Genomic DNA, 12,649 nt, shown 5'->3' with positions numbered 1-12,649 from the left:
AACACTGCCATTGCCTTGGTCCCATGGTCCTCTATGACATTCCTTGCTTGATGTGGGAGCAGAAACACATTTGCACAGGACTGGATGGTTGATTCACCATTCACAAGTTTCTGGAATGCTGTCTGTTTGCCAACACTAAAAATGCGTGAAGTTGTATCACATCCTGTGAAGGCATGAATAAACAACAACTGGGAACACAAGTCACTACCCAGGACTTGTTTCATCTCACTTATGTTGTACACTTTAGTAGCTTTGGACTTGTCTGAACGAAAATAGAGGCCTCTATTGTTCGTCCCAGCAAAGTAGAGGAGAAGAATGAGTAAGTAGGAGTAAGTATGAGTAAATCCTCCCCTATCAAGGTTGTGGGCTGATGTTCTGAGGCCTTGACTGCAGCTTTGACAATGTCCACGTCTGCATCACCTGATGCACTGATAACAGTGCAGCCCTTCTTCTCCAGCTCCTCGGTCATAATGGGTGGAGCATTGTGTTTGATAGCCAGGTCACAAACAAAATCCAAGGTGGACAAAATACACGTTTTGTCTCCAGAGTACAGGTCAATCATTGGCAGGAACACAACTGATGATTGGCCTGGATGTTCTAGTCCTTGATGAATGATATGCATCATTCCCTGCCACCCTGGGGTTTGTTGTTTGAAGTTCAGTGAGAGCTCCCACAGGACATCAACTGTTCTGTCACAGCTGATCAGTGCTGGGAGGTCGTTGAACACGATGGTTTGGCGCACATGTTTCGCAAAGCGATATTCGATGACTGGGATTTTACTTTGCACTGCAAAATCTAGGTTGGTAATGTGTCTCCTTGGAATGATACAGTCCTTTTTTCGCCCTGGAGTGATTGCTGCTATGATTCCCATTCCTTGGAAGGTCTCCTTACCATCAATAGTAAGGATGTTGTGGTCAACATTGTCCCCAGCAAAAAGAAGTGCCATGTCCAGCACATCTATGTCATCCGCTAACATATCTGGGGCAACTGAATCTGCTGCATTCTTTTCAAAACGCAAAACTTCCTTGTATGATGAACCAAATCCCATTCCATGAAGGGTATCCACCAGGAATTGTGACCGATACATACAACTTGGCCTTGCAGTGCAGGCACATCATAATGGAGCTACCACAGCACGTGGTCGTGCTGCCTGGACAATTGCCTGTCCAATTCCTGCAACCTTTCGGCTTGTCTCCTTACCCACAAAAAGTCCATTCAAAAGTATACGGAGAGTCTCAGGAACAAACGAAAGGGCAGAGTCAAGCTCAAGTGACTTTGTGCTCGGATACTGATCCGTAATGGATGAGACATTGGTCTTGATATCACTTTTGATCAATCGCGCAGCTGTTTGAATGATCGCTTGTTTCTGGGATTCCTCATCCTTTTCTTGTTATTTGTGATGTCTTCTCTCTCATTGTCACTATGTCATGGAGGCCTTCCCCTTCAGTGAAATGTACATTGTCCTGGTACTGTTCTCTCAATTTTCTCTTGAGGTATTGATTTCCATATGGTGCAGAATCTGGGTTTGTCAGGGATTCCTTCATTTTGTCTCGAAGATGTGTAATTGTCAACTGTTCCTCATCATTACTCTCGAGGTAAGAGCAAACTTTCATGAATGCCTGCTCCTGATCTTCATTTTTGGGCCGGCCAGACTTTCTGCGCTTTGCCTCTGGGTCTTTCTGGAACTGTATCGGTATGTTATATCCGTTACGAAAACTACTACTGCATAAGTGGTGGTAAACACAGTCTGCAGCATGTAGATCATGGCCATAATACTCGATCCTGCCTTTTACAGTGAAAGCCCATTGATCTGCACGATTGTCACAACACTCAAGAATGGACTCTGCGAGCGTATCAGTCTTAACACTACTTGTGTCTTTACTTCCATTAGTTATCGTAGTCCCACAGAAAAGACAATCGGTTTGGCTGTTGAAAGGACCAGTTGCTACTCTGGCACTTCTTTTTGGTGGCTCAGCTTTATTCTCTTGTTGGATTTTAATGTCTTTTTTATTTATGTACTTCTGTCAACATTTTGAGTGTACTATTTCACCAGCGGAAATGTGTACGTCATCGCCTCTTTGTACACTTGCATTGTTGATTCCATCAGCTCCCTTCTGATGAACCTCAACCACATCAGAGCCATCTCTTAAGTTTTTACAGCAAATGGGGCAAGTTTCTTGGTTTACAACAACATGACTCATGGTCAAAATTGCATTTGGAGTGTACTTTTTCCTCAAGCTAATTCAACAATGTCATCCTCTCTTAACACACTCACATTGTTGGCCTTTTTCATGTGTTAGAAATCTGGGTGGGGTGATGGGTGGTTTAAGTAGTCAAGGATGAATTTTGTTTGAGCAAAATGGTATACACTGTGCTGCCAACAACATTTCAATGAGGCAAGCAATATCAAATGTCAGTATTCTCTTCCACCATCTTCTGAATTGCTGAAAATTGTGAATTTAGTTTTGTTGGGTTTAGTATAATGCCACCTTTATACTCAAAAACATCTATAGAGGATGCATTACATATGTATTACCTTATTCAAATTGAAATGAGTGACCATTTTAGAGGGTTCACACACAGGCCTCTGTTCGGGCTAATTCAGAGTTGTTTATGATCAAAGTTATACAACTCCAATTTAAGTTACTTTTGGGTGCAATAACTTTTACATTGAATGTGTCAAGTCTGTGTTTTAGCAAAAAAGGGGTATGTGTCCAAAAACACGTACTGAGTAGGAGTTACATGACATAGGCTAAATCGTTTACATCTCTGGTTCACCCCAAACAATGATAAAACCTTACAGTAATCTCACAAAAATTGTGTATTCCATAAGTATGTAATCATGTCAGTGTAATTTAGACAAGTCCAATGGATTTATAGACCCAGAAAACATGGGGTTAGACACCAAGATTACTTGGCTAGGTCAAATAATGAAGGAGTTAGGATATTTTAAGGGCTTCCTGCCCATCTTGGACACCATCTTGAAAATTACACTTTTCTAGTGGTCAAACTTTGGTAAACTTTTAGTATGTTATTAAGGACACCTAATACTACAAAAAAACAGCAGAGAAACCTTTTGTTAGAATTTTTTTTAGGGTTAGGTGTTTTTTTTCCCATATATGCAGCCGCCTACTAACCGACTGTGTTTACTAGGATATTCGCCAAATCGTGCATTTTGATGTAATTTTGTCTGTATTTATTCATCCATGCACAAAAAAGCAGAAGAGAACTCAATTTAGTATTCGCGCGGTGTAGACGCGGCTGTCTGTGTGTGCGCGCGCTTCAGATGTGTGCGCAGAAAACTTCTCACACAGCGCTCGACTGTTCCGCAAACAATCCCGAGCGTCTTTTATGCTCACCTTGTGCCTTCGGGCAGTCCTTATATCGAGTCCTGATACGTGAGTTTGAACGAGAATGCACGCGTTGGCGGTAATGCATAGATGGACATTATGTGAAAATGTGGACAGTGCCAAAATAAAGGTGCCTATTTATACTACAGATATCGATATTTTACGTGTGGCATCGATGTATCGTATCGTCAGACATCGTATCGATGTATCGATCCATATCGATGAATCGTTACACCCCTAATAAATAGTGTACAGTTCACTCCCTGACAGTAGTACTTTTTTGGAAGTAATAATAATTTTTGAAAAGAGTAATGAGTATTAAATTATATTTTTGACTAATGAGCCCAACACTGGTTGTTATATAGGGGTATGCATATTTGAATTGAGCCCTCAAGTGGACCTCAGCCATTTCCACCACTTGCTGTAAAGCCCAATGCATGGACAAGCTAGTAAGTTGTACTGCAGTTGCTAGTGTCACATTATAGACTTAACATTAACTATATCCTTGAGTTACTGTAATATAATGTTCATTAATGAGAACACAAAGGGCAATTCTGATGCCTGTTTGCAGACTAGTGAAAAAAATCTATCAAAACTAAAGCAGTGGCCAGAACATTTACTTCAGCATAGTATTACATCATTGTGTTGTCTGGAATCTCTAAAGAGATGAATCAGAAGATATATTTGGATTCAATGACGCAAATGTACAATGATCTTTGTAATATAAGAGAATAAGGACGAGCATTTACAGCTGAGTAATATTCAAAGCAGCTCACAAGTGTTTAGACTTTCACAGTCATTGTGTGCTCTGGCTCTAAAACTTAATGTATACAGGTTTGTGATTGAAATATTATGCAGAAACTTTACATAAAGGTATACTTTCAGCATTTGAAAATAGCTGATAGAAAAGTAAGATGACAATTTTGTGAATTCCCTAAATTTTAAGTCTTCATGGTCATTTCTATTTTCAACTTGTTCAAATCAAAGCACAAAGCTGCCATGAGTTCTATAAATGCAAGTTTTGTCCAGAATATGTCTATTGTTCGTCCAGAATACTTTTTCATCACTGGACTTTCAGGAATACCATACAGCAGTTATTACTATATATTTTTGTGTGTCACATATTTTATTACTGTAATTGGGAACTCTGCAGTCCTCATCATTATTGCAATGGAACGAAGTTTGCACAGTCCAAAATACATTGGTGTGTTTAACTTGGCCTTGGCTGACCTTGGTGAAACTAATGCATGGATTCCTAACACGATGAAGATTTTTTTTTCTGACTCACAGTACATGTCCTACAATGCTTGCTTGGCTAACATGTTTTTTGTGAACCTCTTTGTTACTCTGCAAAGTGCCACTCTTGTTGTTCTGGCATTTGATCGCTACATTGCAATTTGTTTGCCTTTAAGATATCATGCCATAGTGAATAATACTGTCATGTCTTTAGTGTTTGTAGTAATATGGGCATTTAACACTTCTCTGGTGGCCCTGGCAGCGTCTTTGATGACACAACTTTCATTCTGTAAATCTAATGTGGTACAGAGTTATTATTGTGATTATGGAGCAGTGTTGGGGATGGCATGCAACGACAACAGCATTAATATGTTCTTAACAAACCTCATCGTAGCTTTGTTCCTCGTTGCACCATTGATCATTATAGTCCTGTCATATATGAGCATTGTTTTTGCCTTAAGTAAAATTACAACTTGGGAAGCACGTTTAAAAGCAATGCAGACCTGTGTTTCTCACCTTTTGTTGGTTGTATCTTTCTTTCTTCCTATCATATGCATTTGTATTGCTTCATTAGTTACTTCTCTCACTGCCAATGCCAGAGTCATCAGTGGATCTCTTTCATTGTCTCTTCCACCAATGTTAAATCCCATTATTTATGTTTTAAACACAGCTGAAATCAGAGTCTTAATTCAAAAACTGCTTAAAAACAGAATTGTGCCAATTAGAAAGAACATTTCAAAATGATGGTAATGATTGTTTGTGTTCTTCCATCATTAGGAATTAAATTACCTATATGAAAAATTAAATATATTTTTTCATAAATGTTTTTAGATTCATTATGTGGAAAATAACAGTGTATGAGCAGAAAATAGTTAAATTCACTCTGCTACATTCCTAACATGTGGGCGTTTGAGACGTGATGTGTGTTGGTGAACAGCAGCGATATGCAGTTTGTACTGTGTTCTTAATTACTGACCCCAAGACAAAACAACAAAATAGACTGAAAATTGTACAAGCTATTTGAATATTTTTTTGTGAGCAGTCTGTATTATGCTGACATATTTCATGTTGCCCTAAGGTTTCATCCACCCAAATGCTGTTAACTGTCATGTTTGTTCATATCATTCATATAATGCAAACCAAGGATCCATTTTCACACGAGTATGTCTGAGATCTGCTGATAAGGTTATTTTTATTGTCTCTCTGTTGCGATGTCTCAACTTTTTGTTATTTCTGTATTTGCTGTACAATAAAGAATAAAAGCTAAACATGAATTAGAAATCAATTTATTGATGCAAGCTTAAGGTAATCATGTTTATTGATAAAGAAGGTCTACACATATTAAATCTTAATTTCTTAATTTTTGTTATTATCTCGTTTATTTAGGGGCAACCTTTCTAAAAGTAGCACTGCAAAGGATCAGTTTTACTAGATAAAATGATACATGAATAAGATAATAAGTTGCAAATAACACAATGACATTGAGATGGGCCATTTTCGGGGGGAGAGACTGCTGGAATAACAATAGGAACACTACAAATGTCATGATTCATCATTAACAATACTGTATCATGCAGTGCTATTCAGCTAGGCTCCTATAGCCTAAACAGGCAGTCATGTTTTAACCCAACTTTTTTTTTTTACTGTGTCATAAGGAAAACCACTATTAGCACAACAGATCCACAAATGGACACAGGAATCCAAAAATAGCATTCAAGATCAAGTTGTTGTGGCATTGTTGCAGGCCCCTCTAAGCCTCTGGGCCCTATGCACTTTTGCCCCCGTTGTGACACCCCTGGTCTCAACCCCTACTGATTAGAAATCTAACAATACAATCAATACATGCACATGGCATCACTATTGCAGAAAGCCAGCTTGGAAGCTGGAAAAGTCAAAGGAAATTGTAGCTTTACTCTATTCAGGCATTGCAAGGCTTGCCCACACATATAGCTGCATAGACGGAGAGTGAACTAACTCCAGGGTAATGCTAAAAGTAACCTAATATTAGTGTGATCTATTACTACACACATCATAAACCTGTCTTTTTAGGAAAGTACCTGATATGGCTGTCATAAAATATTTACTGAATTTAAATATTATGGAAGAGGATTAGGGCTGAGCAATAATAAAAAATAAAACCTTGAGATTAAAGTCATTACAATGCGAGATTTACACCAAATACACAAAATAATGATCTTTAAAAAAGCATCATATGACCCCTTTAAATTTCGCCAAAAATTTCTAAATAAAATGTTGAAAATAAACTAATTAAATTTCGAGAATAAAGTGGATGTTTCTAGAAAACAAAAATTAAATTTAGCAAAAAATTTCGAAATAAATTGTTGAGAATAAACTAATTAAATTTCGAGAATAAAGTCATTGTGTTTCAAAAAAACTCATTAAATTTTGAGAAAAAAGTCCAAATAAAGTGCTGAGAATGAACACACTTGTAGTTCAACTGTTATGCCTATGATACTCAACTATATATCTCAACAAGACGTAATCGATCTATGAGTATGTCATGATCTATAGTGTCGAACGCAGCACTAAGATCAAGTAAAACTAGCAATGAGATACAGCCTTGGTCTGACGCAAGAAGCAAGTCATTTGTAATTTTAACAAGTGCAGACTGAAGCTTACACAAGCTTCAGTCTGGATCCAGAACACCTGAGAAGAGATGATGCCAACCCCTCAGAGGACCTCAGATGATGCCAACCCTGAAACAACATACAGAACTACCACATTTTGCTATAAGTTTGATTGCATCATATAATAATTGCTGTTAATAGTGTTCATCGTCTGTTTTATTACGTCTTAAATTGATTTTTCCGTACATTTCTGCCATATGTACATTAATTGACAGTCACCACTGATAAGCTACCACTAAATATTGTAGAAACTTAATTTGCTGTAAAGTTGCTTTGCAATGATTTGTATCGTGAAAAGCGCTGTACAAATAAACTTGACTTGACTTGTGCCATGTTCATTTGATCTCGTTGGACAATGGTAGTTAGAATCAGCAGTGGCTTAGGTCAGAGAGTAATGCTCGTATGATGTGATCAACGAGGGTTCGAGTCCACTTTTGGCCGAACTCGCTCTTCTTACTTTTCTCACCACATATCACATCATAAAAGTGGAAATCAACTGTCACATGTATGTTCCTGTTTGTCCTTATTTGGTTTGGTTCCTGTTCTCATTATTAGTTAATCACCTTCATTCTTTTCGCCTGTGTTGGTTAATCATCTCATTTGCTCCTTTTGTCCTTCGCTGTCCACACGAAAACACAAGGGTGGCGTTTTCAGATTTATCCACTCTGGGACCCGGTTTCAAAAAATATCGGTTTCACTCTCCCAAAACGCCGGATCCGTGTGGACAAACGCCTATACGATACAAAATTTATGCGTATACAGCTAAACGCATCTCCGTGTGGATGGGGCCTAAGCCTTCAGTTTCTGTTCACTCTTGGTCCTGGATTAATGTTTTGAAATGGAATACGTGTGTTGCTGCTAAAGGCCCGGGTATACTTCACTTTCCGCGTTCAGTTCTGTCTCGCGTACAGCCTTTAAAGTATACTCAACCGCGGATGAGTGCGGACGGACGAGCTCGTCACAGGCGCAGTACCACCTACTTGACTTGTGCTCTGTCTCAACTTTCACCTTGCGCGTGCACTGTTGGTGCGTGGCTGTCCGCGAGCCCTCCTGATGACGGAAATGACGTAATGCGGACGGTGCGCGGACGCGGACGGCCGAAGTATACTTTGGCCTTAAGGAATTCTCCTGTCCTTTGTTTTGGAATTTAGAATTAAAAACTAGTTACATTTACTCTATTGTCGTGCACTTGACTACAACCACATCCCGTAACAGAATCCAGGACCTTAACAAGATGACTGAACTGAGCAACATTAACTGGGCAGAGGATTTTCTCATGGATTTCCAGCAGAAGGGACGGCCTTTGGAGCAGTATCTGAGGAGTTTCTGAGCGTGATACATCTGGTAAGTTGGAGTGATTCCATGATTAATGCGTGCTTCCTGATGGGACTAAAAGATGATAATTTGTTTAGATTCTTGACTCCTGACGATTGCTGCAGACCCGTAGCAGATTTTATAAACTACGTTCTAGATTTAAATGGTTCCAAGTACCTAGTCGATGTGGAGGATCGTCACCCTCCTCCCATCTGGAAGTATGTGGACGCTCCAGCTCACCACAAGCCAACTCCCTCCACATACGGTTCCAATGAGCCCGCTCCCTCCTTTCCTCTCGCACTTCCCCGAGTTCTCCTAAGCTCCTCCCTAGTCCTCTGCCCAGGATCGGCGGCCGCTCCTTCGTCAAGCCCGCCAGCCGCTTCGTGGTCAAGTCCGCCGGCCGTTCATCAGCCAGGATCACCGGCCGCTCCACTGTCAAGTTTACCGACCGCCATTTTTGATTCCCAGCCCGTCATGACCGCCACACCTGTGCCCCTGGGAGTACTCGTGGAGTACGATGGGATGTCTTGGTGCCCAGATACAGCGGCCGCTCCACTCTCAAGGCCTCTGGACGCTCTACTCTCAAGCTCGAGGATGACAGCAGCTAACTCCTTCACCTCAAATCAAAAAAAGGAGGATGAGGAGAAAAAGACTGTTCTCCGCCCTTATCCTCTCCCTAAAGTCCGCTCCAGAAAGCTCTCCTTCATCTCCCTAGTCTCCTTCGTCTCTGCTGGTCCCGTCAAGCTCTCCATCGTCTCCTGAGTCTCCTTCGCCTCCGCTGGTCCTGTCCAGCCCTCCTTCGTCTCCTGAGCCCCCTGTGCTAGCCAGCTCCGCTCCTCCAGAGTGCCCTCCAGCGCCCGCTCCTCCAGTGCCCACTCCTCCCGAGCGCCCTCCAGTGCCCGCTTCTCCCGAGCGCCCTCCAGAGAACTGCCTGCTCCGCCATGGCCTCCTGAACTGCTTGCTCCGCCATGGCCCCCTGAACTGCCTGCTCTACCCCCTGAACTCCCTGATCCTCCCTGGAGGCTCTCCTTGTCTCGGCCCTATTCCAGTCCTGCACCAGCCTGCACCAGTGCCTGCCCCCCTCCCCGATGGTACTGTTACGGCGCGGGACGCGCCTTCCGGGAGGGGGGCGACATGTCACGTGTATGTTCCTGTTTGTCCTTATTTGGTTTGGTTCCTGTTCTCATTATTAGTTAAGCACATTCATTCTTTTCACCTGTGTTGGTTAATCATCTCATTTACTCCTTTTGTTTGCCTGTCTTTATAAGCCTTCATTTTCTGTTCACTCTTGGTCCTGGATTAATGTTTTGAAATGGAATATGTGTGTTGCTGCTAAGGAATTCTCCTGTCCCTTGTTTTGGAATTTAGAATTAAAGACTATTTACATTTACTCTATTGTCATGCGCTTGACTACAACCACGTCCCGTAACATCAACTGCCTAACGAGTGTTTAATAATAATGTATTAAATAGGTAGGTTTAGAGGTAGGTAGGCTATTGTCACAGTCATGGACTTGTAGTTGTGTTTTTGTTCCTATGTGTTCTCTGACCTAGTTTCCCGTCTGTGTCTGATTATGTCATTTGGTTCAGGTGTGTCTTGTAATTACCACCATTTGCTCCACTACTTAAGTTCAAGTCTGTTCCGTATGTCTTTGTCCGGTCTTAACATTGCATGTGTGTGTGTCTCCTGCCTACTTTATGTGGATTACCCTTATGTGGAAGTAATATAAAGACAGTTAAACGACAGACGAGCCATCGCTGAAAAAAGCGAAAGAGCTGTGGATCGCCCCGGAGCCAGAGCCTCACGTGACATCTGATCGGGTGCGTGAGCTGGCAACAAAGCCCGCTGCAAAGGATATCACAGTGGAGCGCGAAAGCGCGGAGGGGAGCCCCGCCCACTGTAGTACCGCTGAGGGTGAGCTGAGGCTGGACACAGAGGACTTGATAAGACTTTTATTCTGATGTACCCAGTCTTCCGTCATCATCTGCCTGTCCTGTTACGGCCATGGAGGCCATTTATGAACTCCCTGTCTGTCCTGAACTGTCAACCTGTCTTGAATTACTTGTCTTTCCTGTTATAACCATGGAGGCCCGTCGACCCAGCGGTTCCACCATGACTCCTAGCTCTCTCATCTCCACCGTGGCCCATTAGTCCACCAGCTCCGCTGGGCTCCCTCATCCCTCCGACTCCGCCTTGTTCAGTAGTCGACCATCCGCCGCCTCGGGACTCCACTCCTCCAGCTGTGTCTCATATCTCTCCGTCCCTCTGGCTCTGTCAGGCTCCTCCTTCCCTCCAGCTTCACCTTGGTCCTCTGTTGCTCCGGCTCCACCGCGGCCTTCCGGGTTCACCGTCTCCACCTTGGTCGCCAGAGCCATCTGCTCCACCTTGGCCCTCCGGATCCTCTGCGTCACCCTGGCTCGTCGGCTCTCTGTCTCCGCCTGGGGCTCCACCACTACCTTCTCTGCCGCCGTCGGTCGGCCCCCTGGAGTTGTCAGCCCTTCCTCCACCATGGCTCCTCCCTCCGTCGGCTCCACCGTAGGTTGCCTTCATGGCTGAGGCCTGGGTCCCACCTGGCTCCTCCTGCTCCAAGTTGGCCCCTCCTTTCTTTCCTCTCCATGCTGGACACATCGTCGTCCTCCTCCCGGAAGTCCGTTCTCCGCTTGAACCTCCACCTGTATTGTCAGCCTGCCTTCCAGCCCTTTGCCATCCCCTGTCACCCCTCTCCTTTGTCCTCCTCCTAAGTTCCCCTCCGTCCCACCCTTTGTTTCCTGTGGCGTGAGGTCACGCCTTCCGGGAGGGGGGCAATGTCACAGTCATGGACTTGTAGTTGTGTTTTTGTTCCCACGTGTTCTCTGACCTAGTTTCCCGTCTGTGTCTGATTATGTTATTTGGTTCAGGTGTATCTTGTAATTACCATCATTTGCGCCAAATATCTATATTCAAAACGTAATAATCACTTTAATCTAGCTTGCGCCAACAGTTATACACAGAAGCAGCACCGGGAGGATGACGTAAGATGTCGGCGTTGCACAAGTGCCGGTGAGTCTCGTGAAAACCAACGTTTGTTTACAGGAGCAAAGGAAGCAAAGTTTCCTTACTTTAGCAAAGGAAAACCAGTCTCCTCTTGGCTTATATCGAAATCCTCCGACATTCTTCTTTACAAAACCTCGTTTTGTACTTCTAATTCGTGACCGTTGTTTTGTTTTGATCTCTCCCCTGCGCTTCCGCGTTCGTTACTTCTGAGCGGCGCATGCGCAACGCCGACGTTCTACGTCATCCGCCCGGAGCTGCTTCAAAATTTTAGGCCAGATGTAGGCTATCAGTAAAACATGAGTGACAACAATTTGATAACTCATATGTGCTGTCATTTCTTTAGCGCACAAGGCAACAATCAACACACCGAAGTGGTATACAGTGCTAAGCGTTTCCCATCATGCATCATGTTCTGGAAATAAATTGTGAGACTTTTTGCTGAGAACTTGTGAGATGTCATGGAAACCTTTTCTGTGTAAATTAAATATTAATAAATAATAATCAGATATTACATTTAATTTGTTAGTAAAACATAACGTGTCGCATATTTTACTGTTGCAAACATGCGTATGTGTATTTTGTACAACATTTGCAACTGCTTTTCATCACTTAATTAGAAGCACCACAATTACTAAATTGTGTAATCTGTTATGGGGATAACTGTACAGACATTTAGACGTTTATATTAAATGCAAAGTATTCAAATCAAATCAAAATCAAAATCAAAATCAAAATAAAGCTCTGTAAACACTTGCATTTTTATAACTCTATAAGCGTGTAACAAAAAATTCTACACACACTTGTGATCTCCACACCCACTTGCGTGGCAAGCCGTTTCAGCTTAAAATATTCCCAGCGTTACTTTTTTACGTAATTGCATTTTCACTTGCAACAATTAAATTACAGAGTTCTGCAATTCAGTTGTTACTAGTAAATTCAGTCAGGACCACTTTCATCAAAGTATATTTATTACAATTATATTGCATACTGTTAGTGTTGGCGGTATGGTTCTGTTCTGAGCATGAACTAATGCGATGCTTGATAATTACAATTACAATTAATCAGAGA

At 42.2% G+C, this 12,649-nt stretch overlaps 1 protein-coding gene across 1 annotated transcript; it reads left to right on the top strand.

Annotated features, from left to right (window-relative positions):
- The first annotated feature begins 4,334 nt into the window (after positions 1–4,334).
- Positions 4,335–5,330, top strand: LOC107746701 (olfactory receptor 51A4-like). Its single transcript, XM_016560996.1, has one exon. The coding sequence runs from the start codon at positions 4,350–4,352 to the stop codon at positions 5,328–5,330; it is 981 nt and encodes a 326-aa protein (XP_016416482.1). The 5' UTR covers positions 4,335–4,349.
- Positions 5,331–12,649: the final 7,319 nt, after the last annotated feature.

The sequence above is a fragment of the Sinocyclocheilus rhinocerous genome, unplaced genomic scaffold (genome assembly GCF_001515625.1).
Source record: "Sinocyclocheilus rhinocerous isolate Xijiao unplaced genomic scaffold, SAMN03320098_v1.1 scaffold259, whole genome shotgun sequence".
Lineage (NCBI taxonomy): Eukaryota > Metazoa > Chordata > Actinopteri > Cypriniformes > Cyprinidae > Sinocyclocheilus > Sinocyclocheilus rhinocerous.
Note: the sequence above shows the minus strand (reverse complement) of the source record. Positions and strands in the feature narration are given on the sequence as shown.